Source organism: Pogona vitticeps, chromosome 1 (assembly GCF_051106095.1).
Source record: "Pogona vitticeps strain Pit_001003342236 chromosome 1, PviZW2.1, whole genome shotgun sequence".
Lineage (NCBI taxonomy): Eukaryota > Metazoa > Chordata > Lepidosauria > Squamata > Agamidae > Pogona > Pogona vitticeps.
This window is the reverse complement of record NC_135783.1, coordinates 255,073,384-255,088,901: the sequence shown is the minus strand read 5'-3', so window position 1 is coordinate 255,088,901 and position 15,518 is coordinate 255,073,384. Positions and strand designations below refer to the sequence as shown.

Here is a 15,518-nt window from a genome sequence, read left to right as displayed (position 1 = left end):
ACTGCAGTCAAGCCTCTGGACACAAACTAAAGGTAAAGGTAAAGGTTCCCCTTGACCATTTTTGTCCAGTCGTGTCTGACTCTAGGGGGCGCTGCTCATCCCTGTTTCCAAGCCATAGAGCCAGTGTTTGTCCAGAGACAATCTTCCGTGGTCACATGGCCAGTGTGACTTAGACACGGAACGCTGTTACCTTCCCACCAAGGTGGTCCCTATTTATCTACTCGCATTTGCATGCTTTCGAACCGCTAGGTTGGTGGGAGCTGGGACAAGCAACAGGAGCTCACTCCATCATGTGGATTTGATCTTACAGCTGAAGATCTACAGACCTTCCACCACAGAGGCTTCTGTGGTTTAACCTGCAGCGCCACCACATCCCTTCGCAGTGCCACCACGTCCCTTAGGACACAAACTAAATCTAATCCCAACAAGTTGAGGTAGCCAGCTCAGGGTTGATTCAGTTTTCCATCCTTCCTAGATTGGTAAAATAAGTAACCAGATTGCTGGGGTGGGGGGCAAAGTGTCCCTTGCTAAATTATGTTGTGAAACACCCAGAGAGTGCTCTAAATATTAGAGGTGATATATAAGTCAAAACAACAACAACAACAACAACAACAGATCCAGAAACAAGATTTGTAAGCTTCCAAACCAACTCTGGTATGCACAGGGAGGAACAAACATTTCTGTTTTGTTTGCAACCATTTATGACACATCAAGCATCACACTGGAGGGTTCTTTGAAGATGAGGATTTGCTTTAGAGGATATGGGAGGATAGCCGTGAAATTTTGGAATACAAAGGGATATCACAATAAATGGTTACAGGCTACACAGTATAAACTGTGAAAACGTGGAGCTTGTTCTCCTACTTAAAAGGGGTTATAGCTCTCTAATAAATTTCTAGCAGAAAGAAAAAGCTAATCATGACAGAGGAGAGACTTCTAAGGCTTAGAACAGTACAGGAAGCTTTTCCACCTATGTCTAGTGGAGTTTTACATCTTCACATTTTGTTCTTAATATCCTTCCCCCCCCACGCCCCGCTACCTTACATTCTCCTTTCCTGGTACTTATAAAGAATGAGAAGTAGTAAAGTCAGAATATATCATGCAACATTCCATTTTGCAACCACTAACTATTCACGTGTTAGTAGCGCTGTATTAATTGATTGGTTCAATGATTGCTTATATGAGGATAAGCAAACGTCTTCAACTTACGGCATCTTCCTTGGGTCTTGCTTCTCCAGTCGGAACAAAGACCTTTAGCTGTGCAAAGGGAAGCATACAGCTCTACGTTGTGACAATTCAGGGAATCATTGGAAGAGTGACAGGCTTCAAGGAGGCAATCTTCGTAGAATACTTTGGGAGGCAGAACCTTATGGCAATCTACAAAGATACTTTAAAAACAGAACAAGATGACATGAGTGAACCATAGCTCACAAACATGGTACACATCCAAAAAGCTTCCACCTGGAAGTGTAACAGAGAGGTATGATTCAAAATGATTTTAATTCCAGAAAGATTTGGTGGTGTATTGCTGCTGAAATAATAACCCTGTTTATGCAAAATCTTAAACCCAGATTGTTGCAGTATTACCATTCTTTATGATACAGGAGGAAGTGGAAAATGATTGAGATTAGGGATATGCACTGCCTTTGGACAAATGTGTAAATACAATTTGAGGCAGTGCTATTTTATGTAGTCTCATGGTGACCACAAGCAGGAGCAAATAGCCCTTGGTCTTCCATGGAGCACAGTAGCACCCCACTGATATTCTAGTTCGCAATATAGTACTGGGGTTAAAAATGGAGAAATTTTTAAAAGTCTTCCTGCTCAAGGAAAGGGAAATAGAAGCTAATACATGGTATTCAGAAGACCGAGCTAGTGCCTAAGGGGAAGGAATCTGAAAGCTTCATCCACCCCCATGACAATTACTTATTGTAGAGTGTGTCAAAGTCACTTTTTAAACTAAAGCTATCCAATTATTTATTTGCTCTGCAGAAGGGAACATCTGAAATGCTTGTAAAAGTAGGATTGCACTTACTCGCTCACAATCAACTCGCACAAAGGAGCCGGTGTACTGCAGATTGTTGGTGTGGGGGAGACAGGTTGTTCTGGTGTGGGTGACACAGGAGGTTGTGGTGTTGGCACTGCTTGACAGTGGGTCCGATTCTTGTCATAAACCAACCACTGGGCAGCCATCTCTGAGCACGAGGTAGCTTCATGACCACTGGGCAAGCGACAATCATCTGACTGGTCATTTGTACAAGTTCCTGGGAGGGGGAAAATGTCACATTATGCCTGTGCAGAATATACAGTTAATATACGCTTTAAGCATGTTCAGTTTGAATGGCACCAAAATCATGCAGCTCATTTTCTAAATAGAGAATATAACACTTTGTTTTCTATGACAAAGAAAATTGGCAGGTTATCTCCCTACTTCCTGAAATTTAAGACCAAAACCTGAGGCCAGAGTTGATTGCTTGTAATATCAAGGAGTGTCCTTTTTGATGTTAAAGAGGCTGGTGCTTGTGAGATGCAGGGGAGGCAAAGGGGTGGTGGTGGTGAGCTGGAATTGTTTCTGGGCCAGATGTTTGTAGAAAGGAGTATGGAAGAATCCAGGCTCAGAAGTGGAGTAAAAAGCCTTTAACTGGCTACTAAGGCAACTCCCAGGTGGCTGGCTTCCTCCCCCCCCCCCGTAGCAAAATGCACCTGGCAATTATAACATATGCTGCCATTTGCGCTAGACCTCATCTTTTGTACAGACTTACTCATAGGACTCTAGTTATGTAGTTTTTTTCCGCCAGGTCCTGTGCCCGAAGTGGGCAATGTGTGGCCCTCCACATGGATTAAAATCCCCATAAACTCTAACCAGTATAACTAATGGTCTAAGACTATGGGGGGTTGCAGTCCAACTTTCTGGAGGGCCTTCCAGGCTTACAGAAAACTCACTACAAACCTGGTGGAATTCTTCCGCAGGCATGGCACCTCTGCTGCCATGCTTTGTGGAACGAAGATGCTTCAAGAGCAACAACGTGTTCTATCCTCTGCCTTGCTCAAGAAATGGGCTGGATTAGAAGAAATGGACATACAAATGCGTTCTCTCTGAGTGAATGAGTCCTGGCAATGCCTTTGAATGGCTGGAGATGGTTGCTGAGGCTTTAAACCCATCTCACTCCCCACCAACTTTGTTCTCCTCCAGTCTCACTTGCCCTGAGATACACCAACCTTGAAACACAGAGAAGCACACCAATTCCCTAAGATCTCACCCAGCACTCTGAAGCCTGGCAACCCTAAAAAAATTCAATACACACTCTTGACTATAGAGAAATGTAGTTGCTTTATACTGAATCCAATTACCAATCCATGTAGTCCTGTTTTTTCTGACTGGTTGCAGCTGTTCCTTGACTGTGAGTTCCTTTGTTAGCAGCGATACCAAGAAGTGAATTTAACCTCTTTCCACACAACAACCATTTGCTCTATTACAGAACTGTAGCCACTCCCTATTTATTGTAAAGTTTCTTTTATAATCCATGCATTTTCACTAAAGGCACAACGTTATGGAAGAGGATTTGAAAGGCCGGGGAGCTGCTGACTTTACTTACCACATTGGCCCTCTGTGTTGTGTTGAAACTGGCTATATGGGAGTTTTACTGTATAGATGACCCCATTGAAACTAATAAAAGCATTGATGGCAGGGATTTCCACACTCATCATAGAACCAGAACTAGTAACGATAATGCCATCCTTGTTGAAATCTCCATGGACTGGATCATGATTGAAAGTAACCTATAAATAGCAATATAAAATATTAATAAATATATAACTATATAAAAAAGAGGCTAAAACATGCTTAAGATGGCATTAAATGAGAATCTCAATAATTTGTTTTAGAATCATTTAGAGCTGTTCAATTAATTAGACCAGTAGCTGCTCTACATTTTTAACATTATTTTTAATACAGTACAGTACTGTGTTGTTTTACGGAGAGTGTTTGTACATATGTGCACTTAAGCAGTTACAGAAAATATCTTAACAAAACAATCAATCCAATTAAGCCTTCCAACAGTTAATATTAATAATAAAATAATCAAATATTTTTATTTTATGTCATTTTCACATACAAATGAGAATCCTTAGGAGCAACAACTTTGAGCAGGGGTCACCCACTTCCCAACCACATTATTTTATAGTTGTTTCATTCTCTTTTTACTTAATATGATTGATTTATTAGAACTCAATTCTTGTGGAAAGGAAAGGGAGGAGAGAAAAAGGAGTGTAGGAAAATAAAAGAGAAGGAAAGAGAAAAGGAAGAAGGCAAGGGGGAAAAAGATGAGAAACCTTCAGTTTTTAACAGAATAAATATATTTGGCAATCAAAGTCCAAAACACAACAAAAATAATGGGATTACAATTAGAGATGTACAACTTGTGTTTCTAGACTACAAACTCCCACAAATGCAGCTATGGGGGGGATTCTGGAGTTGTACTCAAAAAACACAAATCTGTACACCTCTGATTAAAATAGCAGATGTTCTTTTTAATGTCCTGTAAAGTTGCATCTGACATAAATGACCCTAACAGGGTTCACAAGGTTATGCACACTACTTTGCAGACAAAGTTGCTCAGGTCTGCTCTGACTGGGATGCTGCAGTTGCTGCAGGTCCTGTGGATATAACTTTGGTCCCTGTTTGTCCTTTGAGAATGGATACATTTTGGTTTGTGTTGTCAGAGGATTAAAACCTACATCACATTACCTTGTTAATTCTCCTTGCATCACTCATTTGGCTGTATAGCACCACTTCCATAGAGTTGTAATTTATAATGATGGCTCTAGAGCAGTCTTGATTATTCTCTGCATCACAGAAGTAATTGTCTACCAAAACACTGAAATTTCCATGTTTATCCACAATCTCTTTCACCAGGACATAAGTGCAATTGTCATGGAAATTGTAAAAACTGCCATCAAAAGTTAGATAATTAGTACTGGCCCAACCGCTGCAAATACCTAGAATGGAGAGATCAAAAAATCATATTATTTTGCGGATGGAGTACAGTCACGAAGAAACTTAAATTATTGGCAATTAACAGAATAGAATTATTAGTCACAATGCTGCTCTTCCACTTATTCAATTTGAAGGACAAGATACCAGTTCAGCATATCCATGTTTGAATGTGTTAATAATTAACTTACTAAAGTGGAGAATGGTTTCCTAGAGGCAAAGATGTCAGACAAAGGTGCATTTTATCCCCTTATCTCTTCAATCTGAACACAGAATATATCATATGGACAGCTGGACTAGATTCAGAAGGAGGAGGAGTTAAAATTGGTGGAAGAAACATCAACAGCTTAGGATATGCAGATGACACCATCATACTGGCAGAAAGGAGCAATACCTTCATATGACTTTGGTGAAAGCAAAAGAAGAAAGTGCCAAAGCAGGACTGCTGTTGAACATTAAGAAGACCAAAATCATGACTGCAGAAGAACTACACAACTTTAATGTTGACAATGAAGAAAATGAAATAGTTAAAGATGTTTATGCCTTGGTTCAGTCATCAATCCAAGTGGAGACTGCAACCAAGATATCAGAAGAAGACTGAGTCTCAGAAGGCGAGTAATGAAGGAATTAGGGAAAAATCATCAAGTGTAAGGATGTGTCACTGGAGACCAAGATAATTCATACTCTTGTATTCTTAATCACCATGTATGAGTGTGAAAGCTGGACAGTAAAGAAAGCGGAGAGGAAAAAATGATGTGTTAGAAATATGGTGCTGGAAGAGAGCTTTGTGGATACCCTGGACTGCCAGAAAGATGAACTAGTGGGCTCTAGAGCAAAGAAAGCCTGAACTATCTCTGGAGGCAAAAATGATGAAGCTGAAGCTACATCATGAGAAGGCAACATTCTGTGGATAAGACAATAATGCTGGGAAAGGTGGAAGGCAGCAGGAAAAGAGGAAGACCAAACACGAGATGGGACTGACTCTCTAAATTAAGCCATAGCCTTGGGTTTACATGAGCTGAGCTGAGCTGTTGAGGACAGGACATTTCGGAGATTGCTTATTCACAGAATTGCCATAAGGCACATAACAAAGTGGGGACAGGAATGAATGATTCAAGTTTTGTAAGCAAAATATCCTAATATTTTATTTCACAAAATTAAAATATGTGTAATTCATCTCATTATTTCCTAAGACTGCAGACCTATATTTATTTATTTACTTAACTTGTAGCAAGACCAATGAAAGTCACTAAAATTTACTTCTCAGTACAGGATTGCATTGTAAGTTAAGTACTCACATTCACATTCATAGTGGGCACAACCATCCTTATCTTCTATTTTTACTGGCTGGAGTCCACTTGCACATTGTATCTTTTCTGGAGGTGGGTGAAGTATCAAAACAACTCTGTTGTTTCCTTCGCAAATTGCTGTAGTGCAGTTGTTTAGCATCCATGTTTCATTGGTCTGGAAGTAAACCACACATTATATATAAAAAATTGCTGTGCTTGTTAGGAGGAGATAAACCCCTCCTTTCAGAAGGGGTCAACAGTGAATGAACGGTACTGTTCATTCAAGGCTGGCTAACTGGTCTTGAACATCCCATATCCCTTCAGTGCACCAATGCTGGTACAAGAGACGGTTGTACAACAACAACAACAACAACGTCAAGTCAATTCTGACTTATCGCAACCCTTTTCCGGGTTTTCCAGATAGAGAATACTCAGAAGTAGTTTACCATTTTCTTAATCTGGGGACACCCTGGGACTGTACAACTGCCCCAAGGCCACACAGGTTGGCTCCTTCCCCTGGAGGCACAGTGGGCAATTGAACCTTTGGCTCTGCAGCCAGATACCTAACTCAGGTCCCTTTGGGGGGGGATATGTATCTCTTAACTGTGATACTGCTCCTCCAAACTAGAGTCAAATTGCAATGTTTAAGATAGCTGTAAACGGGAAAAGAGATATTATAGCCTTGGGTGTATTGAAGTATAGCTTTTGGCTCTCCTGTCTCTGGTAAACAGAGTGGTTGATATCTGGAAAACAAAAACAAACTTTGAAACTATTTCCTAGAGGCAGAAACAGAATGAGTGTTCATATCACAAGCAACAATGTTCTCTCATCTTCAGCACCACAACAGCAGTCAGTTGTCCTCTACCCATCCAAAATCATGGGTAGACATGGGCACAGCGCACAGGCTGGCTCCATAGCTCTTCATTTCACCTGTGCAGTATGGTACCATACCACAATATGCTCTACCCCAAGATGCCAAGCACATAAACCAATCAAGCCATATTGTTAATTAAATTGTTTTGTTTTGTTTTTACATTTTAATCCCACCTTTAGCTCAAGGACTTCAGCTCTGTCACTGTTACAGCACAAGTTCTATCCTTCCAGTCTATCTAGAGAGATTCTGCATGTGCATCCCTTGCTAGACCAAAAACATAAAATCAGATGCACATCCAGTGATGAAGTAGAGTCAGGGCTTCCAGGGTCAAAGCCCTGAGACTTTCTGAGTCACAGAGACTGTGCCATCATCTGCCACCCATCTTAGGCTTCCCTGTTCCCTTTGAGTTCAGATTCAGTCCCTCTAGTAGATGAGAGATAAATTAATTTTCCTACTGTTACAAACTCTTCCTGTTGTAATGCAAGGTATTTGAGGGTAGTTTGGTCTTGAATGAGTGGTTGAGAGCTGTTGCTTTTACAAAATCCCACTGCTTAACTATTTATATGCACTTATCCATGCATGGTGGACTCCTCTTCTGCATGTGAGTTGACTATCAGAATGTCAGAATAAACATCTGCTCTTTTCCATCTAGCACTACACCACTAGACATATCCAACCAAAGACTCTATATATCATTATTTTAGCCAATCCATGTAGCATTAGTTTAGTCAGGATGCCCATCTGAAAGCACATTGCAATTTACAGCCCTATAATGCTTTGAAGATTCATGCATAAATACCTTTCTGAAGCAAAATTAGAGTTGCATCTGGCTACAAATACACACGGTCTTTTACTGACATTGTATTTTTCATTTACACAGCTGGATAATTATTTTGCATTTAGATTTCAATACATTGAAATGTCTAAACATTGTTCATGTCCCTTCTGTGTATGCTCCATAAAAATAGAACCATATACAGTGGTGCCTTGCATTACGACATTAATTCGTTCCAGCGAAACACATTAAAACCTGGTTAATGTGTTCAGATCGGCTAAGTACTCACCGTCCAGCGAAGATCCTCCATAAGGGTGGCCATTTTCGGGTGCCTGTGCAGTGAAAAATGGCTCCCAAACACAGCAGGGAGCCACTTTCAGCATCCGGCGGCCATTTTGAAAACCCAACGATCAGCCGTTTTGATCATTGGGAAGCGAAAATCGATTCCCGAAACAGGGAACCGATCATTGCGCAGTGAAATTCCCCCATTCAAAATGTCGTTTTGCGATCGCTTTTGCAATCGCAAAAACCTCGTCGTAATGCAAATTCGTCGTTAAACGGAGCACCCGTTAGTTACAGAATGAATAGATATAACTAGACCAACCAAATGGAGGTAGAAAGGACATGATGCAGATGCAATGTTTTATTGCAGGAACACCAAACAAGCAAAGGTATTACTGGTATCATTAAAACGGATATTCAGACTGACAAATATTTGACACAGGGCTCACACTGCTGGAAAAGAAAAGGAAATTATGTATTTGCAGATTTTAAAAAAAAACAAAAACACAAAATTGCTCAATTAATCCAGAAAATTGCACATTTAAAATTCTTTTGGATAATTTGGCAAAGCATGTAACAGGATGGTGGTTTGTAGTATGTTTCCACAAGAAGAAATGTAGAAATAAGATTTGTCGGCATCATAAAGGTTTGGGTTTTTAGGAGACAAAATAGGTCTGTAATGCACAAATGAAAAACAGGATTAAAATGCCATTACCATTCTAGGTGGATCAATATCAGGACAACCCGTGGTACTTGGTGCAGTTGGTACAGATGTAGTAGTGTGTAGTTCAGTTGCTGGAACAAACACGGTGGACTTAGAGGCAGGTGGTGTTGCTGTAGTTGTAACAGATAAAGTCGATGGATGGGAAGGAGTTGTTGAAGGACAAGGTCCCTGGAACCTTTCAATCTCACAGGTCTTGCTGCAAACTGCATAAAAGCTGCATCCAGCACTATCAGTTCTATTATAAATTACTTCCCCTATTTAAAAGGGAAAAAAAAGAATGAATTCATGTGAGATTGCAGACCAAAAAAAGTATGATTTTAAGACACATACATACTTTAGGTTTATTGGTTTACCAGCATGTGTTGCAAGTTTTTTTCAATTTAAATCTAAACAAACATGCCTCAGATTAAACTGCTTTTCTACACTTTTATCCTATCTACTCAAAGGTAAGATGAGTGGTGCACACACATCTATGAGATAGTAGTCTTAATTGTTTGTTATGTGCTATGAAATCAGAACTGAGTTATAGCAACCCTACTAGGGTTTTCAGGGTAAGTGAGATATTTAAGGAGTGGTTTTACCAGTTCCACATCCCAAATGAGTTTCCATGACTGAGCAGAGATTCGAACCCTGGCCCCCTGAGTCCTAGTCCTTCACTCTATCCACTGCACCACACTGGCTATCTCAGCTTTGAGTAAAATGTATGTTGATTAAAAATATGTGTACTGGAGACAAGGATTTTGGAAGTTGATATTGATAATACTGTACGTTGTGCAACTGCCCCAAGATTTTGATACATGTTGATATATATGATTAAAGCTTTAAGACAACTAAGTATTTGTTATTTTGAGCCAGTTAGCGTTGAATGGTAGCTCCTAAGGGGACAAATAAATTTTGAAATAGGAAAGAGTTTTTCCTTGCAATTGACTATCTAGGAGTCAATAATTGAGATGGTTCATATTTTAATATACTGTTATTAATTCTTTAATATTTGAATAATTTACCTTTTTAAAGCTTTTAATATTGAGCTTTTAATGATATAAGCCATCATGGGTTCTTTTTTAGGAGAAAGGTGAGGTATTTTTTTAAAAAATAAAATAAAATAAATAGAATAATACATTTGTTGTAACTATTGAAATACTTGTGCAGTATACTTTTCCTTTCTGATTGTACAGTCGGTTATTCTAAGTAAAGATACCTTATTCTACTTTAAATGCTTCTAGAGTGATTTTATCATACAAAGTGCTAGATTGTGTGCAAAACCAGGGATGGTGTTGATACTGGTCTGAGCTGATCTCTCCACATGTTGTTTTTTATGCCTTATATTCTGCTTACTAAAAGAAACAATCAAATTCCTACAAACCCCCCAACCACCCTTTCTAACTAAAATTCCCTGATATTGCAATGTCAAGAATCCTGTTCTAGATATACGGTATATTTGGTACAACAGAATCAATCACAGAGGCAAATTGCCATTAACTAACAAGTTGTCACTTGCATTGTTCATCATGTGCCAATTGCAAAATTTGGTGCCCAGTCAGGAATATATAAGGTACGTGGGGAGTAAGGGATGTGGTGGCGCTGTGGGCTAAACCGCAGAAGCCTGTGCTGCAGGGTCAGAAGACCAGCAGTCGTAAGATCGAATCCATGTGACGGAGTGAGCTCCCGTCGCTTGTCCCAGCAAATGTAAGTAGATCAATAGGGACCACCTCGGTGGGAAGGTAACAGCATTCCGTGTCTAAGTCGCACTGGCCATGTGACCACGGGAGATTATCTTCGGACAAAACGCTGACTCTATGGCTTGGAAATGGGGTGAGCACCAGCCCCTAGAGTCGAACACGACTGGACAAAAAAAATTTCAAGAGGAACCTTTACCTTTACCTTACCAGGAATATAAGTGGCAATTAATTAATTAGTGACAATTTTTTTGCTGCTATTTATGCATTACACTTACACTGACATAAATACACAATCAGATTCTGGATGGTTTGAAATTATGATAATTAAATGGAAACTTTCAATATGTGCATTATTTATCTCCATAATATATATTGTTAAAATGTATTTTCTTGATGCTTGTAGGGATTTCAGTCTATGATATATCTTGTATTAATGTGTTCATACTAGATGCATAATTTATATAAATAATGAAGCTTAGTATTATTAGAAAATAAAGAAGTATTAACCAGCACATTGGAATAGATGTACATGGATGATAACCAGGTAAAAGGGGAGAAGATGATGTGTTCAGGCTTGTGTAGGTTTCTTGCATTGAACAACAATATCACATATAGAGGATATGTGTATTTTCTGCATTAACGTATTTTCCCTCAAGGGACACAATTCCTTCAAAATTTTATGCCTGAAAAACAAGACTGGCAAATTACGCCAATTCTTACGTCCCAATGGCCAATCATGAAACAAGAGCAATCTAATTTGCAACATGTGGGATAAGCCAGAATCATACTGACATAAAGAGATTATTTTCTCTCTAACAGGAGCTCCTTGTCTAATGAAATGCTAACCACATCATTCAGTTCTGTCCTCAGAGGCAGTGTTTTTTTGGGAACTATAAATGAATCACATTCAATAGTTTTACACCACATTTCTCTAAAATGGTGCAGAGTAGCAGCAGCAGCAGCAACAACAACAATGACAATAATAATGACATTTAAAATCTATGAAAGGCATATTGGAATTAGCAATTTACGATTCTCAAAAGCAAGAAGAAACAGGATAAATAATATAGTTTAAAATGCTTGCATGCATACAAACATGTCCGTTGACCACATAAATCTATATAAGAAAGTATCAAAGTGGAATTTCCCCAGTCCTCAGATCGTAGGAAAAAAGGAATGTTCTCAGTGCATTTATAATCAATGCAATCAAAACATATAATAATAATAACTGAGCAGCTTCACATATAATTTTTTTCAAACACTCACCAGGAGAATATAAAGAATTGGTAGTTCCAGACACGTGGCAGAAACAGGGAGTTGTTTTCTGTAAAGTGACTGTTGTAATTCCCTCTGTGGAACTTCTGGAAGTACTTGACACTATTGAAGACACATTGAGAAGGGGGGGAACCAATGAGCAGCTGTCATGGAGGTAACATTGTTATATAAGTGGAAATAAGTGTTGAACAACATAAGTCAACTTTCCCCAGCCCATCCATACTGCAGGTATATTCCCCTATAACTTGCATTATCCTCAGCTAACAATGGGCAGCCTAGGTGAGGACTCACCTGGAAAACACTGAGCTGCGGAGACTGCTTGCTGTAGACATTGAAGGCAAAAACAGAATTTGGCAGAACATTATCTTAAGCATGTCAGTTCGGAAATCCAGCTGAGTGTAAATGGACCTACCACTACACTCAGAACTGCAGATTTCAACCAGATAATTTCACTAGAAGATGCTATCACATTTTTCTTACACACTGTAATAATAGTCCAGAAGGGAACCCCATGCTTCAGATCTTCAGATTACATAAGGATAAAAAATAATACCACCAAATAGGTGTTGTGAATGCAGTAGCTTCTCTAAATTTACCAGCTGTGATACAAATTATTACCTAAATTGTGCAGATAAACTCTTGAAAAAAGGCAAGATGTGTGGGACCCAATGCGCATGTGCCTTACTTGAAAAAAGATGTTGGATAATATAGTTGTTCTACACTTGGCAGGACAGGCAAAATGGGAAATTAAAAAAAATGTTTCTAAACATGGTTGTAGTGTTTACCCTTATTATGTTAACAGTCATGAATATTCATATTGTAGGCTAATGTTACTAGGAGCCTAGAGAAATGTAATAAAGAGGCCAAGTCAGAGAGTGAAGTCAGTCAGTCAGAGTCAGAGTGAGAGAGTGGAGAAGGAGATAGATCTGAGGTGTGATTAGAGTGAAAAGTGAGTAAGAACTGTAATGACAAATAGAAGATTGGGATTGATGATAATAGAAGTTACGTATGATTAATAATGACATCTATAATCAATAAACAACTTTTATTTGAAAGGCAGTGAAGTTTGGACCTGCATCTTCATCCTTCCATAAGTAATGTTGATTTAGTGATCAACTGATGGCAGTGGGGTAAAAAGATTAGTTTGCCTTCGTGTGCTCTGTGTCAGGAGGGTCAGGCAAGGGGCACGAGGGTGAACACCACAATGGTTGATAAGTCAAATAATATAATTATTTTGATCATATGACTGAAACACAGTATTACATGGTATTGTTAATGCATGTATACTTGAAGGGCACAACAGAACTCTACAGGATGAAGAGGACACACTAACATGATTGGGATAGAAAGCTTTGAACAGTGTTTCAAAGGATTGTATCTCAAAGGATGTCTTGTAGCCTTAATAAATATGATACTATGGAAAATAGGATACTGATTTTAAAAATCAGTTCAGCTTATTTGGAAGTACATCTTAGAAATAAATTGGAAGCAAATCTGCAATACCATAGAAAAATGTGAACTTATACTGAAAGATGTCCCAAGCACTGGCCATCTACTGCAATCACCTTGTCTCCAGTACTGCTCACAAAGGTGGTCTCAGCTGCCAAAGCATGTTTGGAAATAATAAATAGGGATGAAAAATAAAAGAGGAAGTGAGGACATAACTATCTCCCTTCCTTTAAAGTAAAAATGAAAAACTAAATTACCACTTGGCTTAACAACATAGAGGAAATCAGAAGGTAAAGATATAAAACTAACTATAGGTCAGAAATGAAAGCAACATATAGAGGCAAACATATATGGTCAACACTACAAGTAGGAAGATTCCAAAAGAAAAGGGGAAAAAAGTAATGAAATAATGTAACAATTCTAAAAGTGAAGTACGCTATTAGAAGACTATCATAGAGACATATAGAACACTAATAGTTATTTTTGATTTAAATGTAGAGAATGATTTAATAAGAGATGGTATAGATCCACTGACAACTGGAATGCTGGAAAAGATGCAAAAGGATGAGAGGTGGGGCTTTGTTGCGGTGCTGCCAGCAGCTTCCGGGAACAGCTCCTGGGAAAAGCTGGAACTGCCTCATCTGGGGTCCCTTTAGAAATGAGGGATCAAAGGAGAGATTAGGAGAAGTCTCTCTAAACAGTTGGTGAGCAACAGAAGGAGGGAGACTGGGCAGCAACCCAGTATTTCTTCCCTTTGAAGAATTCACTCGAGCATAGATCAGATGTGGGAGCCATCTTTGGCAGTGAGCTGTGAATAACACCCCCCCCCAGAGAAGAGGAGAACAAGCAATACGATGTTGAAAATATATAACAACGATTTATGAACAGCCCCATTAAGCTGAAAAAGAAATAAGAGTTAAAATATTTGGTGAAAGAAGGCAAGGAGCGGCGAGTTTTGCTTACCAGCCTGCTTCTTCAAAAGTGAAACTGACTCTTATATAGCAGGCTGGTTCAAGGCTGAAAGAGAGACAGTGAGATGGAAAAAATTTGTTTCTGGAAAAAAATCCCAGATCGAAATACCACTGGACAGGATTTAAGAGACTGAAATTCTGTGAATGCTACAGTATTTAGCTTGGACTTTCCTCCCTAGACTGTGTGGGATTCTGATAATAGAATCTTATTAGGTTTTTGGAGAAGAAGGAATAAGCTTTTAGAAGCAAGAAAACAGACTGAGATGACATGGTCGACTGGACTGAGGAGCTAGGAAAACTAGGACTGGAGTTTTTTTAATTGAATCTTTGGATTAATGGAAAGAACATTAGACGGATTATAAGGATGTCTATGGGAGAGATTGTAACCCTGTGATTGCTGTTTAGTCTGGACTTTTTGGCTGGACTGTGTGGGACTCTGATAACAGAACTTTGTTAGGTTTCTGGAGAAAAAGGGATATTTTTGCCACGTTTCTATTTTAAATTGTTGGGCTAACAATTGATTTATATATTATAACATCTGTGTAAAGATGGGAGGAAGAACCTAGGGGAGGTTTATGATTGTGGGTTTGGTTTGTTGATAAAATAGTGGAAACTTTGGAAAGATATTTGAGGGTTGGCCACTTTGGTGAAGGATATAGTATTATGTATACAAAGCCTAATCATTAGAAAGAGCGAAATGCCGTACAAAAATTTAAAACATCAAATGTTGGAGACCTTGTTTGCCCAATCTCAAAATTTGGGAATAGTGGCACAAAAATCAGACAAGGATTGGCAGACTACCATGCAAAAGATAGTAACAGCAGGATTTCAGCAAGTAAATGAACGTCTTAGCCAAATAGAAGATCAGATGAAAGAGAGGTCATTAGATGTTAACAGTTAAATGAAGTTGCACTAATCCCAGAACTGCTTTTATTGAGTATGATACCAGGTAACATAGATGGGATAAAGAGTTACTCAGTGACTTATTTACCTACTACAGCCAGAAAATGTTATCTTAAAAATTGGACTGTTCTGGATTCACCCTTCTCTTCCAAAAATTGGAATATGCAGAGTTACTGAAACAAGAGGAAGTTATTGAGAAAATATGGGAAGTGGCAGAAATGGATATTCTTTCAGACGGGTTGAATGAATGTCCAATTCTAAAGGAAATTGAACAATAAGGTTTATTATACAACTGGCTTCTGTT

The 15,518-nt window shown here is 38.9% G+C and overlaps 1 protein-coding gene across 1 annotated transcript in view; it reads right to left on the bottom strand.

Moving 5' to 3' along the window:
- Positions 1 to 15,518, bottom strand: part of LOC110089506 (uncharacterized) — an 84,453-nt gene that overhangs the window by 16,369 nt on the left and 52,566 nt on the right. Inside the window, 7 exon segments of the mRNA XM_078383677.1 lie at positions 1,210 to 1,388; positions 2,036 to 2,264; positions 3,597 to 3,780; positions 4,748 to 4,998; positions 6,292 to 6,457; positions 8,929 to 9,191; positions 11,883 to 11,993. Of these exon segments, the coding sequence (XP_078239803.1) occupies positions 1,210 to 1,388; positions 2,036 to 2,264; positions 3,597 to 3,780; positions 4,748 to 4,998; positions 6,292 to 6,457; positions 8,929 to 9,191; positions 11,883 to 11,993 (1,383 nt within the window).